This window comes from Balaenoptera acutorostrata, chromosome 12, assembly GCF_949987535.1.
Source record: "Balaenoptera acutorostrata chromosome 12, mBalAcu1.1, whole genome shotgun sequence".
Taxonomy (NCBI): Eukaryota; Metazoa; Chordata; class Mammalia; order Artiodactyla; family Balaenopteridae; genus Balaenoptera; species Balaenoptera acutorostrata.
In genome coordinates, this window is record NC_080075.1 from 58960610 (window position 1) to 58983331 (window position 22722).

At 37.4% G+C, this 22722-nt stretch overlaps 1 protein-coding gene across 5 annotated transcripts in view; it reads right to left on the reverse strand.

The window, feature by feature from the left end:
- The window catches only part of MTA3 (metastasis associated 1 family member 3), a 162931-nt gene that overhangs the window by 50115 nt on the left and 90094 nt on the right, over nt 1-22722 (reverse strand). For all 5 annotated transcript variants that reach the window (XR_009009946.1, XM_057558457.1, XM_057558455.1 and 2 more), the window contains exon 9: nt 1987-2175. Coding sequence is in view for 4 of the 5 variants with exons in the window: in XM_057558457.1 (XP_057414440.1) it covers nt 1987-2175 (189 nt within the window). In the remaining variant the exon portion in view is untranslated. The remainder of the gene's footprint in view (nt 1-1986; nt 2176-22722) is intronic.

Below are 22722 nucleotides of genomic sequence, written 5' to 3' on the forward strand. Positions count from 1 at the left end.
CAGCATTATGGCTGTTACACTCATTTTCACACCGTTATTTTACCTTCTATGAATGCCAGCCTCTATGTCCAAGTATATTGCACCAAGCTACTGTTCAGAGTTATTTCCCAGTCCTGTATTAAGTGCCCAGGAGGGCTGTCTAAAAGTTTCACAGCTCAGTGTATACCCGTCAATCTGCTGTTTTCTCCCTTTACCATCAGAGGTCCAGCTGAAATGCCAGTTAACTCCACGAAGACATTCCTGAGTTGACTGGCACAACTAATAGTTCCCTTCCCACCACTTCCATAATACTCGTTCTTACTACTGACAGAAATAATTACATTATATTTTATTTGAGGGCTTATCTTTCAATCTCTTGATCTGGACTATGAATCATTCCCTAAAGTAAGGACCACATTACATTTCTGATGCATGTCTAGTGCACACTTAAGGGCCTGGTATGTTGCAGGTGCTCAATAAACATTTGTTGAATTGAACTGAGTTCAGAATGGTGATCACGGCATAAAATGAGCATGTCACACTCAGTGCAGGGAAAACTAGTTTCACTTTAGTATTTCTCATCTTCTACTCCTTTATCAGGCCTGCAGTCTTTGTTCTTTAGGGGGTTTTGTTTTTGCGGTTTCTATTTAGTAGTGTAGCTATATTATATTAGTAGCATTGCACTGTTGTGTTATTCTGACCACCTGAAGCTAAATGCCACCAATGCATTTTAAATTCCCAGCTGCACACCCTGTAAATTGAAACCATGACATATGGGTGTCAGTAAAGTTTTGCCAAAACAAATGCCAGTGACACTAACAGCTTTAATTATCATGTTTAGGATTTAATATATCAACTCATATAGATAAGTAAAATTTTCCTTCAGAAATAATTAAAAAAAGATGCAACAACATAAAAGGCAGGATCCTAGTTCACATTAAATACTTCATAGGCTATAATGAGTCTATTTTCATAATTTTTAAAAAAGAATGGCTGCTGGGACTTCCCTGGTGGTCCAGTGGTTAAGAATTGCCTTGCAATGCAGGGGATGCTGGTTTGATCCCAGGTCGGGGAACTAAGATGCTGCATGAGGTGGGGCAACTAAGCCGTGTGCTCTAGAGCCCGCTTGCCACAACTAGAGAGCCCATGTGCCAAAACCACTGAGCCCGCACGCTCTAGAGACCATGCACTGCAACTACTAAGCCCGTGAGCCACTAGAGAGAAGCCTGTGCACCGCAACAGAGAGCCTGCATGCCGCAACTAAGATCCCACACGCCGCAACTAAGATCCCATGCACCACAATTAAGACCTGAGGCAGCCAAATAAATAAATATTTTTTTAAAAAAAGAATGGCTGCTATAGAAAGCTATTTATGAACTTCTCAAATAGAAATTTCCCCATTTCAAAGAGATTGTAAGCTTAATTAAAGCCAGCAATTCCATAAATACAAAGAAAAAGGAAGTACATAATAGTAGACAAGATTACCTAGTATTTAAAATGCAAGTAAGATCCTGCATATCATCAAGAAGAGTAAATATCGAAAACCCATAAAGCAAATTCTTCTGCTCTGCTTGATACAGGTCGTTTCTATAATAGAGGTCTGTATCAAATTCAGGCTCAATGATTAGTAAGATAACTAGAAAAATACTGAAGGCCTAAAGGAGGGCAACAAGCTTAAAAAGCAGAGATCAGAAATATTTAGTGCAAATGGTTAGAAAAGCTGTGCATATTTTTAACTTGGAACTCAGAGAGAGGTGAAGAGGATTAATTCATATTGCCAAGGTTTACAGCAAGAACTCAGGGCCTCCTGACCCTGAGTCTTACAATTACTGCTCAAGACGAATGTCAATTTCTCCCTCCACAACACTGGCCTGCATTCTACGTTGAGCAGATGAAAATTACTACGTCACAGGCTTGCTATATGAATAGTTTAAGATTTACCAAATTTTTAAAACAGATAAAATATTCCCACCCCAACTTTTATTTAATTCACAATTTTCTACTTACAAAGTCTTGACGTATGTCGTTGAAGTCTTTGCCATATTTTTCCAGTGCCTCTTCAAATAAACTAGCTTCAGAGGCCGACCATTCTTCCATTTCATCTCTGCATAAAACAGGTCCCCCAAGTGGTACTAAGACACTAATTGCACTGCTCAAATCATAGCTGTGCCTATACAACGTATCCATAGCATGAAACTAAAAAAAAACAAAGAAAATGGAGAGAAAAGATCAGCCAGAAACGCAAACTTGCTAGATTATTTAAGAACAGAAATATTAAAATGCATGATGCACTTAATTAGCAACAATATACTTAGTATTTACTTTTTTAGTAACACAATTAAGAAAAAAATTTAAACAATGGATTTATTCAGTTATTTATAACATCACATATTGCTTTTAAGAACATGTTGATTTGTACCTTTTAAGGTATGTATTTTTTTTAAATGCATTTGTTTGTTACAGCAACCTAACTATGAAGATCTAGGACCTCCAGGAATTAAAATGGGAACCCAGTAAGTTCCATCATCCTTTTGGTTAAAAGTGCCAGAGTCACTTCAGCTATTGTATAAGGTTGGCACAGCCTTCCTTGACAAGGGAAAAATATGTAGACAGAGGATGTATCAGAGTGAGAAAAAATATTCTCAGGTTGGAGTAAGAGAATGATATACTAAGAACAAGAGATGGAGAAAAAACAATGAAACTGAGAATGATGGTTAAGACAAAATTACACATCCATGTTAAACAAAACAAAACAAAATTATATATCCATGTAAAAACAGTAACTTGGTTGAAATTCTGTAAGACCAAGAATAGATGACCAGGCTTGCTTGGAACAGCTACCTAGGCCAGTGTGGATTTCATATATATTTCAAGGGTGAGTGATTTGAAAGGAGGAAAGATAGATTAGGATAATATAAGTGGCTTTTTTCAGAAGTACCTTGGGTCTAGCTTATTTTAAAAAGATCTATTCATAATATGCATGCGTATTTGTATGTGTAGCAGGAAAACTGCTGAACAGGACAATCAGTTGTGTCTGGATAAGCATATAGGTGTGGTACAGATTTGGTTGGTGATCAAATCCTTGCCAAGTGAGAACTAGTTCTGTTTAAACTTTCTAACATGTGAAAGCCAAGTTTTACACCTTTTACACAAAGTATCTTCTGATAATTATTAAAAATTGCATAAGTGAGGATAGAGTCGCATCTATGTTTCTTAAAAATTTAGCTTATAAGTGATCCCAAAATATCTGGTAGGGGACAGTGGACAGTTCCCTACTGGTACAAAAGCATAAAATAAGCTCCAGTATCAACTAACATCTATTAAAGAGAAAAAAATTATTAGCTGAAATACACATTAAAAGTATGTATTTATACTGTGATACATAAAGATGCTGAATATGAATTTGCTGACAGAACTAAAGGCAGGATTTAGGACATGATTAGGAACAGTAACTAACTGCTTTAACAAGGGTTGACATCTCCCCTAAAATAAATCATTGGATTCCACAAAACAAAAGCAAGTAGGGATTTCATTATCAATTTCCTAGTTATAATCACAGCTAAGACCATACTGACCACGTGCAGTCTTTTGCTATATGTGTCACAATCATGGAATAATAACTTCAACTTTCAAGTGAATTTCTTCTCACCCTTCTGCAGCAAGGGTTACAAAAATGTTAGAACTGATCTTGATTCTTCCCTTATGCTCTGCAAACTTCAGAATCAACTAAATTCCACTTCTCTAGCTAACCTCTCACTTGACAGACTCAGCAGTTTTAACTGCACGTTACAGTTATACACTCTTAACACCATCCCTGAAACTAAAAAACTATTGTTTCTAGATAACTGATCTATGAAAATGCAAAGATCAACAGCATTGAGGGGGTCCCTTCAAATAATAATATATTTCCATAAACAACTATTTTTAAAACTCCTAAATTTACAGTGGATAACTAAAAACAAAATAGTATTCAAAATCAATAATTATACAAATTAACTGCTGCTGAGATTCCTCAGGAGATACAAGTAATTTTTATATTGAACAGGTGCTCTGAAACCAAAAGTCACAGAATTAAATGGGCTTTTCTCAGCTGTTGTTATACCAACCACTCAAAGCATGAATGGATTTTCAGTCTTTTGTTCATGTTAGATGAATGCAAATGCCTTCCTTATAGGCACTTTTTAAAATGACGATGGGCTATTATCTAATAAGGCTTCAAGTACCAAAGTAATATCCTAGCCTCTATAAGTGATTGTGACCAAAATCCCAAGTGATCAGGTTGTTTTTAAAGGTTCTGTTCTTTACAGAGTGTGTTTGTGTTACTGAACACTTAAGTAAGCATTTGCTTTTGAAAACTAGCTCCTGCATTGTGTCACAAATCAAATGGAAAGAGTGAGTCGGACTAAGGCTGACCACAGCTATGAAACCTCCATAGCCCACACATTTAGACCACAGCCTAGGGGAAAGTGCAGTAATGATCAGTATGTGTAGAAAATAAACATCCCATGAGACACAGGTACTGTGGAATGCCTAAGGAATAATCCTGTTAAAAATCAATGACCAGCTTTACAAAGGAAACCAGAGGATCACATTGTTTGCTAGGAGTCCATATTAACTCCATCTTTCTGACATACATAGAAGCTTCTTCTGAATGAACTTCTGTATAGTCTAATCCAACCACAAAAAGCTAATAAGTAAGTAAAACACAAAATATAGTTTCTAAAACAAAAGAGACAACATCCAGTGAAGACTCACAGAAATAAGCTAAGAAAAGACATAGGAGTTTGACAATGTAACCAACAACTTATAGTTTATCAGTTAAGATAAAAACTCAAAGAGCCAGACATATAAGAGAACATACTGGCTGATTCCATTTTTATGAATTTTGAGAAAAATAACAATTAATTTATGATGAGAAAAGTCAGAATAATGATTACCTCAGAAGAGGGGATCATTGACTGGGAAGAAGCATGAGGGAACCCTGTTCATCATCTACATCTGGGTGGTGGTTATATGGATGTAGACATAGGTAAAAATTTATAAGCTGTGCACCTAAGTGTACTTAATACACTTTATTATATGTATACCTCAATTTAAAATAAGATAAAGAACTTGAAACTGAAAATCCTCCCTCCAGATAAATACTTTGCAAAGATACCATCTTTTCAATAGAGATATAGATACACACAAATCCATTCAAATCTAAATTTTAAAAATCATAAGAACTCAGCACAAGCTGTTCTCTCTGCCAAATAGTGGTGAAGGTGTTGTCACATTTCATCTCATTCAAAACAGATGGAGATGACAAACAGAAGTATTTTAGGAGAAAGAGTGACAATGAAATCTTGGCAGTGGAATTCTCATCTTTTGTTCATTAAGCAGAATCACACTTGGGTAAACTGGACCATTGTTTGGCAAAAATTCACTCCCTCTCCTGGACCTCCAAGGGAGCATATTCTTCCACTCTGCTGAGGTTGGGCCTGGCCATGTGACTTGTGTGGCCAACTGGCTGTTAAGATGTGTGACATAACAGAGCCCTGACATGAGTCCGTGCATTTGGACTTGTGCTACTGACTTCTGTCAACAGAGGATGAGAGATACATGGACCAGATGTGGACCTAACCTGCAGCTTCTCACCCGAATCAGCACAGTACAGTTCAGCAGAATCCTAGACAATCTGTACAGGGGTGCATGAGAAATTAATGTTTGTTGTTTATAAGCCAATGAAATTCTGGGCATTGTAATAGATACTGCATTTTCCCTTTTGAGAATTAAGAGCTTATTCACCCAATGCTTACAAATGCTGTGAGCAAACAGCCTACAGCTGCTGCTCCTCTTTGGAATGATCTCAAATTAAGAAAGGTTCATCGCCCAAGGTCATGCCCTCTTCCTGGGGCAGCCAGCTTCCAATGATGCAGGAGTGTAAAGGGTGAGGCCTTCACTCACACTGTATCAGAGCCCACCTTCTCCCTCTGTTCAATCCTGCCTCCTTCCCTTCTCTTCCACAGGTGTTGATCCCAAGAGTACTCCCTAATAAACTTCCAGCATGCAAATCTCCTCTCAGAATCTGTTTCCCAGGAACCCAATCTGTAACATGTAACATTATTTTGGCAATAGCTAACTGATACCCATATATATTCAATACTACTGATTTGCTCAGTTAAGAGTTTTACAAAAATTTTACATGTATAACTCCAGCACAAATTATAGCATTCAGACCATCAAATCTATTTTAAAATTAATGAGCATATGGTTTTTTCCAAGTAGAAATATAAACTCTCATGAGTAAACCTCAAACCACGATCAAGGCAAAAATTTATATATATGAGAAGTATGCCATCCAGTCAACTTTTGCTTCAATGCACAGTACTCAAAGCAAAATCCCTCACTCCTAATCAGATTTGTTAAGACTTGGTTGTCATTCACTCAGATCAATCTATAAGACACCCAAGAGCTATGTTCTTATGTGTACTCATACCTTTTGATTATTATCACGAGAAAGCTCCAGGGGCGGCAGGCCATAGTAGCCCCATGGCCCTAATGTCACTTCCAAACCTACCCTGAGCATAACTGTGGGTTCTTCCCCCCAGCTCTGATTCCAGACACAAACCAGGCAAATATGGAATACAACTATGTGGAGACACTGGAGAATAAGCAATGCAGGCAAGAAGGAGAGGCTAAGATCGTTCAGGAAGAGGAAGTATGAGAGATGAGCTTCCACACTGACCCGAGCTTTAACTTTGAGGTGTTTTCTAAACTGCTACAAGAGAGAACAGACCAAACAGAAAGTTAGCTGTGACTAGGCTGAGGTGAAAGTGGGCAAGACCTAGGGAGCAAAAGCCTCAGGAAGATTATATTCCAGGCCCTAAAGGAAATCACGATATGTTAAAATAATTGGTGTCATACATGTTCTCTGATCACAACCCCCAGCGCAATTTAGATTTATTTATTTAGATAGAACCACATTTCCTTGGAAATTAACTCTCAGTCAAATGCAAAATTATAAAGTAAATTAGGAAATACTTAGAACCAAGTGATAAAGAAAATACTACATATAAAAATATGAGATACAGAGGGACATTTATAATCTTAATTACTAATAACAGAAAAGTAGATAAATGAAATTAATGGGCTAAAAATTGGTCTTGTAAAGCTGGTATAGTTAATATCAGGGTAAAGCCAAAGAAAGGTAGAAGGAAGAAAATAATAAAGAGCAAAACTAAATTAAATAGAAAACAGACATACAATAAAGAAGATCAACTAAACTAAAATTTCATTCTTCTAGACAATAAAAGAGAAATTTCTGGCAAAACTATCAAGGAAAAAATGGGAAATGACACATAAACAATAACAGGAATAAAAAGCTATTTATAACTACAGGCATCAAAAATTTTCCTAATAAAAAAACTATCAGGGAATTCCCTGGTGGTCCAGTGGTCAGGACTCTCTGCTTTCACTGCTGGAGCCCAGGTTCGATCCCTGGTCAGGGAACTAAGATCCCACAAGCTGCACCATGTGGCCAAAAAAAAAAACCTATGAAAAATTGGAAAACCTAAGGCAAAATGGAAAATCTCCTGATGTAACTGACCAAAAGGGACTTTAATAGAATAAAAACTTACTCTAATTATTAATCAAATTATAACCACAACCCAAATGGAGGGACATGCTACAAAATAAATGGCCTGTGCTCTTCAAAATGCCATGGTCACAGAAGAGAGAAAAAATGAAGAACCGTTCAGGATTGAAGGAAATTAAAGAGATATGACAAGTAAATGCAGTAAGTGATTCTCAAGTAGATCTTGAATGAGAAAAAAAAATTTTTTTCTCTTATTATAAAGGACATTACGGAGACAACTACGAATCTGACTAAAGCCAGATTTATAGTACTATAAATTGTTAGTACTTTTAAATCGTTATAGTACAATTGTTATAGTACTATAACAATGTTCATTTCCTGAATCTGCAAATTGTATTGTGGTTAAGTGAGAAAATATCCTTGTTCTTTTAGGAAATACCTCCTCAAATAATACTTAGCGATAAAGGGACATCCATTCTGTAACTTACTCTCAAACTGTTCAGAAATAATAATAATATGTATACAGAGAAAGAATGATAAAGGAAACATGGTAGATGTAAACATTTGGGGAATCTGGGTGAAGGGAATACAGGAAGTCTTAGTACTATTTTTGTATTGTCTCAAAATACAAAAATAACAAGTTTTAAGAAATTATAACAAGCCTTCATTAACTCACACTTGTAAAATCCAAATCTCTTCACCCTAGACAAAGAAGTTAAAACAATTTTCATTATATTTCTCCATAGTTCAATTCTACAGTGACTTTCTAATGTTTCTTGTATTAGTTGTCAAATGCATGGGAGAAAAGTAAAGTAAAAGGCGACATACACTCAAAACAAAAAATAAAACAAAAACAAATTTAAGCTTAAATTTAAAAGAAAGAGATGGATAAACAGACCTTAACACAAGCAAACAATTCCCCCTAAGACAGTCTGCAGTGTCTCTAAGCCCGTTTAATATCATTTTAAAATTCTTATCTGCAATACTTCATCAGACAAAAAGGAAATGTGCCTAATGTAGAATATTATTGCCTTAATGATGTATTTAGAAGGAAGGAAAATTTCACGTTTCATATTTTTTACTGCAGTGGTAGTCCATTAGTTCAAATTCTAATTTTACAGTCTTGGAAACATGGATAGTACTCATAAGTTTTAGCAAACTGAGTTTTAAAAATTATATGAATTCTCATTTAATCAATTTTATATTCATTTTGAAGACTAGATTTTTTTATGTAAGTTGATGCCTAAAATGTTAATCAAAAGATTCATATATTCTGCTGAGTACAATTTCTATAAACGATGTAATGACTATGATTTCCAAACTGTTCTCAATTCCTCAAAGCCCTAAATGAAGTGTGTGATTTGAACAGGAATCACAAATAAAGAGAGTGAAGTGCATGGTCAACAGCTGGCATTTTTACAAAGAGTAACTGAAGAATAAAACTATTGTTGGTTAAATCAACTTTCTCTTATCAGAAAAATAAGTTAATTATCTTTTCTAAGTTCTTCTTGATGGGAAAATTTTTATTGTAAAAAGTATAGCTTGTTTTAAGCGGAAGATTTTAAACTGTATAGTGATTTCCTTGTAACAATTATATTAATATGTGTGGTTAATTATAGCCTAATGACCATATTCAAACTTGATAACCTACTACAATGATAATAAATATGGCATGAAAAAACCACTTTGAGACAATCGATAATGCTATAAAATCAGAAGAAAGTAAATGAGACTCAGCAAAGATGGGGGGGGCGGGGAATGCATCATTGTTATCATCAGCTCAACAATAACAACTAATATTTTTGAGCTCTTACATTGTGCCAGATACTGTTCCAAATGATCTACAAGTATTATCCTGTTTAATCCTCAAGTTGATATCACAAGGTAAGTCAGAGACAGACTTTTCCAGAGGCTGGAGGAGGACACTGAGGCACCACCTACTTTCTCTCCTAGTGAGGACGGGGCCTCAAGGGCCAGAAGAGCCCAGTGTTTGTAAACATTACCTTAAACGAAGGTGCATGAACTGCTGAACGTAATTTCTTCCAGAATATTGATGGAAGCTCAAAAAGACTTGTGACATAGCAATAAATCAGTTGTCTTCCACCCAACCTGGACAGCCAATGGCACAGGGAGCTCTACGCCGCTCCAGAGAATGCAGGGGCCCAGGCCCAAGGCATGCTCTGGGGAGCCAGTGCAGTTCCATCAAGTTCTATATGCTTGGATACATATATCAGCAACTTATAGGGGTATGTGTGCATACCCTCTTCTTGTCAATCCATAACCTCAGGGCAGATAGATTTTATTTCCACTGCAGATGAGGAAACTCAGACACAGGGAGGTTATGTAACTTGCATAAGGCTATAAGGATCAAAAGCTATAGATCTAAGGGGAAAAACAGAATCACAAAAGTAAATCCATTGGTACACCCAGGTCCATAGCAGCATTATTCACAATAGCCAAAAGGTAGAAGCAACCCAAGTTTCTATTGACAGATGAATGGATAAACAAAATGTAATATACACATACAGTGGATTATTATTCAGCCTTAAAAAGGAAGGAAATGCCGACATATGCTGCAACATGGATGGCCTTTGAAGATGTTATGCTAAGTGAAATAAGCAAGCCACAAAGGGGCAAATATTTTATGGTTCCACTTACATGAGGTACCTAGAGTAGTCAAATCCAGAGAGATGTAAAGTAGAATGGTGACTGCCAAGGCCTGGGGACTGTTTTAAGGATCTGGGTTTTTGCCCTAAGTGCAACTGAAAGCCACTAAGAGGATATAAGATAGGGGACAGCAAAATCAGAATTGCATTTTTAAAAGACCGGATATAATACAGAATTAGAGATGTTCCAGCATGCAATTTCCTCCTTACTAATCAACATAGCCTGACCTTTCTTAGAACCAGAATTTAGCATGAGGAAACCTAAGTTTCTAGTCTTATATAAGTTACTTAACCATTATCTCTAATATAGTCTATCCCAGAAGATTTCTAAGGCCCCCAAAAACTCAAAAAGCTTTTATCTAGAATCCTACCCTCCAACCTGCTTTAGTCCTCAGAGTCCAGACAAAAGAGAAATCCAGTATCTCTGCAATTACCTATTCTCCGAGACAGAGGCTTTGTTCCAGCAATAGCTCCCTAACAGTGCACATGGCACTTGGCCCTTCCAGTCATGAACAGGAAGTAACAGGCTAGAAAGTCCAAGAACTACTACTTAAGTAACTACTTCAGGGTTTACTTTGTTCTAAGTAATTTTGTATCCACAATGCAGGGGGACAGGGGAGTGAATGTAAGGATTACTGCACACTAATTTTTTTTTCTTTGCAAATTGCACTAAGTATACTTCCCATTTTACTGAAACGAAGGTGAAATCTATGAAGTCTCTGTGGCTTTAATGTTTTAACAATTATAAATCTCATTATATGTCTTAGACTAGCCATGTTTGAAATTCACAGCCCAGCTACCTGAAAATGAGGAAGTTATATCCAACAATCCTGCAGGCAGCTTAATTACCTGCTCCCAAAATATTACTGGTGATTTGATAAGTGGCATATATTGTCTTGGATAAACAGATGTGTCAGATAGGAATGATGAAAGCCAACTGCAGTCCTCACAGGACAAGCCACAGAGAAAATCACCTGAACAAGCTACCCAGGTCCCAGCAGTTCCACAACCCTGCCCTCTCCATGGTCTCCAGATCCATGGGCTGGTCACCTGATAGAGAAAAGTACTAACCTGACCTGTGCAGGCCTGTGAACACTGAAAGAAAAATAAGAGCCCAATTCTTCAAATTCAACTAAACAATGAATCCATTTTCATTTAATGGCACAAAACAACTTAGCAGCCTTTCATATGTTGCTCTTAGAAAACAATCTGCAAAACTCATCAACATATTACTAATTTTTAACCACTTCCATTCATTTTTACAGAAATGCCTCGAGATCTTATATTTTAACATCAAAGTAGAAGGCATGATACCACCAGGCAAACAGGATTAAAGGTGCAGGTCATGGCATCTGAAATAACAAGAGACAATGACTTCTTCCTGCTTTTGACTTCTAAAAGATGTCAATTTTCTGCAACTGAAAATAATATAATCTCAACACAAGAACATACAGAAAAAGTCCAAGTGAAGTTGAACCTAGAATAGTTAGAGCAGGAAACCAAGACCCATAAATGGTGACTCCCCTGGTGGCACAGTGGATAAGATTCCACACTCCCAATGCAGGGGGCCTGGGTTCAATCCCTGGTCAGGGAACTAGATCCCACATGCATGCTGCAACTAAGAGTTCACATACCACAACTGCGGAGCCCGCTGGCCACAACTAAGAGCTGGTGCAACCAAATAAATAATATTAAAAAAAAAAAAAAAAGCACACATAAATGTTGCAGACAAAAGAACAAATCTTGGGGACTCCCCCGGCAGTCCAGTGGTTAAAAATCCACACTTCCACTGCAGGGGGTGTGGGTTCGATCCCTGGTCGGGGAACTAAGATCTTGCATGCCGCACGGCGTGGCCAAAATAAAATAAAATAAAATGAATTGTTAAAAAAGAATAAGGGGATTAGGAACCAAGACGGCAGAGTAGAAGGACGTGCTCTCACTCCCGCTTGTGAGAACACCAGAATCACAACTAGCTGCTGGACAATCATCAACAGGAAGAAACTGGAACTCACCAAAAAAGATACCCCACATCCAAAGACAAAGGAGAAGCCACAATGAGATGGTAGGAGGGGCTCAATCACACTAAAATCAAATCCCATAACTGCTGGGTGGGTGACTCACAGACTGGAGAACACTTATACCACAGAAGTCCACCCACTGGAGTGAAGGTTCTGAACCCCACATCAGGCTTCCCAACCTGGGGATCCAGCAACGGGAGGAGGAATTCCTAGAGAATCAGAATTTGAAGTCTAGTGGGATTTGATTGCAGGACTTCGACGGGACTGGGGTAAACAAAAACTCCACTCTTGGAGGGCGCACACAAAGTAGTGTGTGCATCGGGACCCAGGGGAAGGAGCAGTGACCCCATAGGAGACTGAACTAGACCTACTGGCTGGTGTTGGAGGGTGTCCTGCAGAGGCAGGGGTTTGCTGTGGCTCACCGTGGAGACAAGGACACTGGAAGCAGAAGTTCTGGGAAGTACTCCTTGGTGTGAGCCCTCCCAGAGTCCGCCATTAGCCCCACAAAAGAGCCCAGGTAGGCTCCAGTGTTGGGTCACCTCAGGCCAAACAAGCAACAGGGAGGGAACCCAGCCCCACCCATCAACAGTCAAGCAGATTAAAGTTTTATTGAGCTCTGCTCACCAGAGCAACAGTCAGCTCTACCCACCACCAGTCCCTCCCATCAGGAAACTGGCACAAGCCTCTTAGATAACCTCATCCACCAGAGGACAGAGAGCAGAAGCAAGAAGAACTACAATCCTGCAGCCTGTGGAACAAAAACCACATTCACAGAAAGACAGACAAGATGAAAAGGCAGAGGGCTATGTACCAGATGAAGGAACAAGATAAAACCCCAGAAGAACAACTAAATGAAGTGGAGATAGGCAACCTTCCAGAAAAAGAATTCAGAATAATGATAGTCAAGATGATCCAGGACCTCGGAAAAAGAATGGAGGCAAAGATCGAGAAGATGCAAGAAATGTTTAACAAAGACCTAGAAGAATTAAAGAACAAACAAACAGAGATTAACAATACAATAACTGAAATGAAAACTACACTAGAAAGAACCAACAGCAGAACAACTGAGGCAGAAGAATGGATAAGTGACCTGGAAGACAGAATGGTGGAGTTCACTGCTGCGGAACAGAATAAAGAAAAAAGAATGAAAAGAAATGAAGACAGCCTAAAAGACCTCTGGGACAACATTAAACGCAACAACATTCACATTACAGGGGTCCCAGAAGGAGAAGAGAGAGAGAAAGGACCCGAGAAAATATTTGAAGAGATTATACTCGAAAACTTCCCTAACATGGGAAAGGAAATAGCCACCCAAGTCCAGGAAGCACAGAGAGTCCCATACAGGATAAACCCAAGGAGAAACACGCCAAGACACATAGTAATCAAACTGGCAAAAATTAAAGACAAAGAAAAATTATCGAAAGCAGCAAGGGAAAAATGACAAATAACATACAAGGGAACTCCCATAAGGTTAACAGCTGATTTCTCAGCAGAAACGCTACAAGCCAGAAGGGAGTGGCATGATATACTTAAAGTGATGAAAGGGAAGAACCTATAACCAAGATTATTCTAACTGGCAAGGATCTCATTCAGATTCGATGGAGAAATCAAAAGCTTTACAGACAAGCAAAAGCTAAGAGAATTCAGCACCACCAAACCAGTCCTACAACAAATGCTAAAGGAACTTCTCTAAGTGGGAAACACAAGGAAGAAAAGGATCTACAAAAACAAACCCAAAACAATTAAGAAAATGGTCATAGGAATATACATATCGAGAATTACCTTAAACGTGAATGGATTAAATGCTCCAACCAAAAGACACAGGCTTGCTGAATGGATACAAAAACAAGACCCATCTATATGCTGTCTACAAGAGACCCACTTCAGACCTAGGGACACATACAGACTGACAGTGAGGGGATGGAAAAAGATATTCCATGCAAATGGAAATCAAAAGAAAGTGGGAATAGCAATACTCATATCAGATAACATAGACTTTAAAATAAAGAATGTTTCAAGAGACAAGGAAGGACACTACATAATGATCAAGGGATCAATCCAAGAAGAAGATACAACAATTATTAATATACATGCACCCAACATAGGAGCACCTCAATACATAAGGCAACTGCTAAGAGCTCTAAAAGAGGAAATCCACAGTAACACAATAATAGTGGAGGACTTTAACACCTCACTTACAACAATGGACAAATCATCCAAAATGAAAATAAATAAGGAAACACAAGCTTTAAATGACACAATAGACCAGATAGATTTAATTGATATTTACAGGACATTCCATCCAAAAACAGCAGATTACACTTTCTTCTCAAGTGCACATGGAACATCCTCCAGGATAGATCACATCTTGGGTCACAAATCAAGCCTCAGTAAATTTAAGAAAACTGAAATCATATCAAACATCTTTTGTGACCACAACGCTATGAGATTAGAAATGAATTACAGGGAAAAAAATGTAAAATACACAAACACGTGGAGGCTAAACAATATGTTACTAAATAACCAAGAGATCACTGAAGAAATCAAAAAATACCTGGAGACAAATGACAATGAAAGCACGACGATCCAAAACCTATGGGATGCAGCAAAAGCAGTTCTAAGAGGGAAGTTTATAGATACACAAGCCTGCCTCAAGAAACAAGAAAAATCTCAAATAAACAATCTAACCTTACACCTAAAGGAACTAGAGAAAGAAGAACAAACAAAACCCAAAGTTAGCAGAAGGAAAGAAATCAAAGATCAGAGCAGAAATAAATGAAATAGAAACAAAGAAAACAACAGCAAAGATTAATAAAACTAAAAGCTGGTTCTTTGAGAAGATTAACAAAATTGATAAACCATTAGCCAGACTCATCAAGAAAAAGAGAGAGAGGACTCAAATCAATAAAATTAGAAATGAAAAAGGAGAAGTTACAACAGACACTGCAGAAATACAAAGCATCCTAAGAGACCACTACAAGCAACTCTATGCCAATAAAATGGACAACCTGGAAGAAATGGACGAATTCCTAGAAAGGTACAACCTTCCAAGACTGAACCAGGAAGAAACAGAAAATATGATCAGACCAATCACAAGTAATGAAATTGAAACTGTGATTAAAAACCTTCCAACAAACAAAAGCCCAGGACCAGATGGCTTCACAGGTGAATTCTATCAAACATTTAGAGAAGAGCTAACACCTATCCTTCTCAAACTCTTCCAAAATATTGCAGAGGGAGGAACACTCCCAAACTCATTCTACGAGGCCACCGTCACCCTGATACCAAAACCAGACAAAGATGTCACAAAGAAAGAAAACTACAGGCCAATATCACTGATGAACATAGATGCAAAAATCCTCAACAAAATACTAGCAAACAGAATCCAACAGCACATTAAAAGGATCATACACCATGATCAAGTGGGGTTTATCCCAGGAATGCAAGGATTCTTCAATATACGCAAATCAATCAATGTGATACACCATATTAACAAATTGAAGGAGAAAAACCATATGATCATCTCAATAGATGCAGAGAAAGCTTTCGACAAAATTCAACACCCATTTATGATAAAAGCCCTGCAGAAAGTAGGCATAGAGGGAACTTTCCTCAACATAATAAAGGCCGTATATGACAAACCCACAGCCAACATTGTCCTCAATGGTGAAAAACTGAAACCATTTCCACTAAGATCAGGAACAAGACAAGGTTGCCCACTCTCACCACTATTATTCAACATAGTTTTGGAAGTGTTAGCCACAGCAATCAGAGAAGACAAAGAAATAAAAGGAATCCAAATCGGAAAAGAAGAAGTAAAGCTGTCACTATTTGCAGATGACATGATACTATACATAGAGAATCCTAAAGATGCTACCAGAAAACTCCTAGAGCTAATCAATGAATTTGGTAAAGTAGCAGGATACAAAATTAATGCACAGAAATCTCTTGCATTTCTATACACTAATGACGAAAAATCTGAAAGTGAAATTAAGAAAACACTCCCATTTACCATTGCAACAAAAAGAATAAAATATCTAGGAATAAACCTACCTAAGGAGACAAAAGACCTGTATGCAGAAAATTATAAGACACTGATGAAAGAAATTAAAGATGATACAAATAGATGGAGAGATATACCATGTTCCTGGATTGGAAGAATCAACATTGTGAAAATGACTCTACTACCCAAAGCAATATACAGATTCAATGCAATCCCTATCAAACTACCACTGGCATTTTTCACAGAACTAGAACAAAAAATTTCACAATTTGTATGGAAACACAAAAGACCCCGAATAGCCAAAGCAATCTTGAGAACGAAAAATGGAGCTGGGGGAATCAGGCTCCCTGACTTCAGACTATATTACAAAGCTTCAGTAATCAAGACAGTTTGGTACTGGCACAAAAACAGAAATATAGATCAATGGAACAGGATAGAAAGCCCAGAGATAAACCCACACACATATGGTCAACTTATCTTTGATAAAGGAGGCAAGCATATACAGTGGAGAAAAGACAGCCTCTTCAATAAGTGGTGCTTGGAAAATTGGACAGGAACATGTAAAAGTATGAAATTAGAACACTCCCTGACACCATGCACAAAAATAAACTCAAAATGGATTAAAGACCTAAGTGTAAGGGCAGACACTATCAAACTCTTAGAGGAAAACATAGGCAGAACACTCTATGACATACATCACAGCAAGATTCTTTTTGACCCAGCTCCCAGAGAAATGGAAATAAGAACACAAATAAACAAATGGGACCTAATGAAACTTAAAAGCTTTTGCACAGCAAAGGAAACCATAAACAAGACCAAAAGACAACCCTCAGAATGGGAGAAAATATTTGCAAATGAAGCAACTGACAAAGGATTAATCTCCAAGATTTACAAGCAGCTCATGCAGCTCAATAACAAAAAAACGAACAACCCAATCCAAAAATGGGCAGAAGATCTAAATAGACATTTCTCCAAAGAAGATATACAGATGGCCTACAGACACATGAAAGAATGCTCAACATCATTAATCATTAGAGAAATGCAAATCAAAACTACAATGAGATATCACCTCACACCGGGCAGAATGGCCATCATCAAAAAATCTACAAACAATAAATGCTGGAGAGGGTGTGGAGGAAAGGGAACACTCTTGCACTGTTGGTGGGAATGTAAATTGATACAGCCACTATGGAGAACAGTATGGAGGTTCCTTAAAAAACTACAAATAGAACTACCATACGACCCAGCAATCCCACTACTGGGCATATACCCTGAGAAAACCATAGGTCAAAAAGAGTCATGTACCAAAATGTTCATTGCAGCTCTATTTACAATAGCCAGGACATGGAAGCAACCTAAATGTCCATCGACAGATGAATGGATAAAGAAGATGTGGCACATATATACAATGGAATATTACTCAGCCATAAAAAGAAATGAAATTGAGTTATTTGTAGTGAGGTGGATGGAGTTAGAGTCTGTCATACAGAGTGAAGTTAAGTCAGAAAGAGAAAAACAAATACAGTATGCTAACACATATATACGGAATCTAAGGGGAAAAAAAAAAAGCCATGAAGAACCTAGTGGCAAGACGGGAATAAAGACACAGACCTACTAGAGAATGGACTTGAGGATATGGGGAGGGGGTGGGGTGAGATGTGACAGGGTGAGAGAGTGTCATGGACATATATACACTACCAAATGTAAAATAGATAACTAGTGGGAAGCAGCCGCATAGCACAGGGAGATCAGCTCGGTGCTTTGTGACCATCTAGAGGGGTGGGATGGGGAGGGTGGGAGGGAGGGAGATGCAAAAGGGAAGAGAAATGGGAACATATTGTATATGTATAACTGATTCACTTTGTTATAAAGCAGAAGCTAACACACCACTGTAAGGCAATTATACTTCAATAAAGATGTTTAAAAAAAAAAAAAAATCTTCCAACAAACAGAAGTCCAGGACCAGATGGCTTCACAGGTGAATTCTATCAAACATTTAGAGAAGAGCTAACACCCACTCTTCTCAAACTCTTCCAAAAAATTGCAGAGGAAGGAACACTCCCAAACTCATTCTATGAGGCCACCATCACCATGATACCAAAACCAGACAAAGATACTACAAAAAAAGAAAATTACAGACCAATATCACTGATGAATATAGATGCAAAAATCCTCAACAAAATATTAGCAAACAGAATCCAACAACACATTAACAGGATCATACACCATGATCAAGTGGGATTTATCCCAGGGATGCAAGGATTCTTCAAAATACACAAATCAATCAATGCGATAAACCATATTAACAAATTGGAGAATAAAAACCATATGATCATCTCAATAGAAGCAGAAAAAGCTTTTGACAAAATTTGACACCCATTTATGATAAAAACTCTTCAGAAAGTGGGCATAGAGGGAACCCACCTCAACATAATAAAGGCCATATATGACAAGCTCACAGCAAACATCATTCTCAATGGTGAAAAACTGAAACCATTTCCTCTAAGATCAGGAACAAGACAAGGATGTCCACTCTCACCACTATCATTCAACATAGTTTTGGAAGTCCTAGCCACGGCAATCAGAGAAGAAAAAGAAATAAAAGGAATACAAATTGGAAAAGAAGAAGTAAAACTGTCACTGTTTGCAGATGACATGATACTATACATAGAGAATCCTAAAGATGCCACCAGAAAACTACTAGAGCTAATCAATGAATTTGGTAACGTTGCAGGATACAAAATTAATGCACAGAAATCTCTTGAACTCCTATACACTAATGATGAAAAATCTGAAAGAGAAGTTAAGGAAACACTCCCATTTACCATTGCAAAAAGAAGAATAAAATACCTAGGAATAAACCTAGCTAGGGAGACAAAAGACCTGTATGCAGAAAACTATAAGACACTGATGAAAGAAATTAAAGATGATACCAACAGATGGAGAGATATACCATGTTCTTGGATTGGAAGAATCAATATTGTGAAAATGACTATACTACCCAAAGCAATCTACAGATTCAATGCAATCCCTATCAAATTACCAATGGCATTTTTTACGGAACTAGAACAAAAAATCTTAAAATTTATATGGAGACACAAAAGACCCCGAATAGCCAAAGCAGTCTTGAGGGAAAAAAACGGAGCTGGAGGAATCAGACTCCCTGACTTCAGACTATACTACAAAGCTACAGTAATTAAGACAATATGGTAGTGGCACAAAAACAGAAACATATATCAATGGAACAAGACAGAAAGCCCAGAGATAAACCCATGCACCTATGGTCAAGTAATCTATGACAAAGGAGGCAAGGATATACAAATGGGGAAAAGACAGTCTCTTCAATAAGTGGTGCTGGGAAAACTGGACAGCTACATGTCAAGAAATGAAATTAGAACACTCCCTAACACCATACACAAAAATAAACTCAAAATGGATTAGAGACCTAAATGTAAGACCACACACTATAAAACTCTTAGAGAAAAACAGAGGAAGAACACTCTTTGACATAAATCACAGCAAGATCTTTTTTGATCCACCTCCTACAGTAAAGGAAATAAAAACAAAAATAAACAAATGGGACCTAATGAAACGTCAAAGCTTTTGCACAGCAAAGGAAACCATAAACAAGATGAAAAGACAACCCTCGGAATGGGAGAAAATATTTGCAAACGAATCAACGAACAAAGGATTAATCTCCAGAATATATAAACAGCTCATGTAGCTCAATATTAAAAAACAACCCAAACCAAAAATGGGCAGAAGACCTAAACAGACATTTCTCCATAGAAGACATACAGATGGCCAAGAAGCACATGAAAAGCTGCTCAACATCACTAATTATTAGAGAAATGCAAATCAAAACTACAATGAGGTATAACCTCACACCAGTTAGAATGGGCATCATCAGAAAATCTACAAAGAACAAATACTGGAGAGGGTGTGGAGAAAAGGGAACCCTCTTGCACTGTTGGTGGGAATGTAAATTGATACAGCCACTATGGAGAACAATATGGAGGTTCCTTAAAAAACTAAAAGTAGAATTACCATATGATCCAGCAATCCCACTACTGGACATATACCCAGAGAAAACCATAATTCAGAAAGACACATGCACCCCAATGTTCATTGCAGCACTATTTACAATAGCCGGGTCATGGAAGCAACCTAAATGCCCATCGACAGACAAATGGATAAAGAAGATGTGGTACATATATACAATGGAATATTACTCAGCCATAAAAAGGAACAAAACTGGGTCATTTGTAGAGACATGGATGGATCTAGAGACTGTCATACAGAGTGAAGTACGTCAGAAGGAGAAAAACAAATATCTTATATTAACACATATATGTGGAATCTAGAAAAATGGTGCAGATAAACTGGTTTGCAAGGCAGAAATAGAGACACAGATGTAGAGAACAAACGTGTGGACACCAAGGGGGGAAAGCGGCTGGGGGGTGGGGGTAGGGGTGTGATGAATTGGGCTATTGGGATTGACACGTATATACTGATGTGTATAAAATGGATGACTAATAAGAACCTGCTGTATAAAAAAATAAATAAAATTAAATTTAAAAATTAAAAAAAAAAGAATAAGGGACTTCCCTGGTGGTCCGGTGGGTAAGACTCCGTGCTCCCAATGCAGGGGGTCTGGGTTCAATCCCTGGTTGGGGAACTAGATCCCACGTGCATGCCACAACTAAGAGTTCTCATGCCACATGCTGCAACTAAGAAGCCTGCATGCCACAATTAAAGATCCCGCATGCCTCAACTAAGACCTGGCACAACCAAAGTAAATAAATAAATAAATAAATAAATAAATATTAAAAAAACAAAAATAAATTTAAAAAACAAATCTTCAGTGCTGCCTGATCCAAGACAGACAACAATGATATTTAAACCCAAGCCATTTTAACAAGAATAAAACAGAAGAGGTAATCTAGTGGAGAGAACTCCTCAGCAGGAGTCAAGATCCAAATCCTATCTCTGAAACCATCTGTACAAACAAGATAAAACAAAATTTCCTAAACCTCTGGGTATATTTTTGCTTAAAAAAATTTAAAATGTAGTAAATAATTTAAGATAATAATGCAATTAAAAGGTGACTCCAAATTGCTAAGTATGAAAGGAAATAAAACAGAAGAGACGGAAACACTGGAGGGTGTGAAAGTACTAGAAGGAGCATAACAGGCAAGTATTACAGACAACACACACAAAATGATATTTAAACCAATTAAGGTATAAAGGTTGTATGCCCTTTAAAATGTTTCTTTTATAATGGCCTTCACTGACAAAAACAAACACTGATTCTTGAAGACTCTGCCCTCTTCCAAAAGAAATTCATCTGCTGTCCCAGCAGTCACCAGCAGTGGGAAGCAGAGAGTCGCTGCAGTTGTGAACCAAGAGCCAACACACCTGCTCTTCACCTGTCAGGCCCATCTTCAGGCAAATCCCAGCCCCAATTGTCACAAGAGCTCTATCCCATCTCAGGAACAGGCTTTGCACTCTAGCCCCTCAGTGTAGAGGGAATTTGCTGGACTACAACAGAGATAGCACCCCCCTTTATAATCTGGGAAGCATTATCTCTTAAGAACAGTGTTAAGTCACAAGACACTGGCTACATAAGTAACAGTATATACAAGGCAAGATCATGCAAGATTAGAAAAAAACTTTGCAGATTCTTATATGAAAGAGTGTTTATATCATACTGTTAGGAAAAACATGGGGTAGAGGGGAGACAAAATATAAAACTCTATTTTAAATAACTTCACCTATATGTTAAAAATAAAGTGACGTGGAACTTGTCTTACCAGCTATTGGAATTTATTATACTGTAGTGCTTTCACAGGGACAAATAGATCAATGAAACAGAAGAGAATGGATTAAGAATCCTAAGCATATCTAGGACCATGAAATAAGATAGAAGGGGCATTACAGAATCATGAGGAAATAACAAATTAATAAAAGGTGCTGGAATAATTAATTTTCCATATGGATAAAAACAAAATTAGACCCTTACCTCACTCCATTCTTAAAAATAAAGTCCAGATATATTTACAGTCTTAAATATGAATAAAACTTTAAAACTATTAGACAAAAATAGAATAATAATGTAAGTGAAGAATGGACAAAGGATACATGAATCTAAAATACAAAGAAGAAAAAATCTGAAGAGCCAATATGAAAATATGCTTAGCCTCATTAAGTAATCAGGGAAATACAAATTAAAATGAGGCAGAATCAGGTTAGTAAAAAATTTTAGTCTCAACATACCAACTGTCCAAGTGTTGAAGACAATGTAAGGAAATAGATGCAGAAAGAAAAACAGTCATTAACTGCTTGTGGGATTATAAATTTCTAGTATGGTGTATAATAGAATAATTTGGCAGCACGTGGTCCAACTGAAAATGAGCACCACCCTACGAATCGCTATGAATAATTATTCCAATTCTAGTTACAGCCTAGAAAGCTCGCACA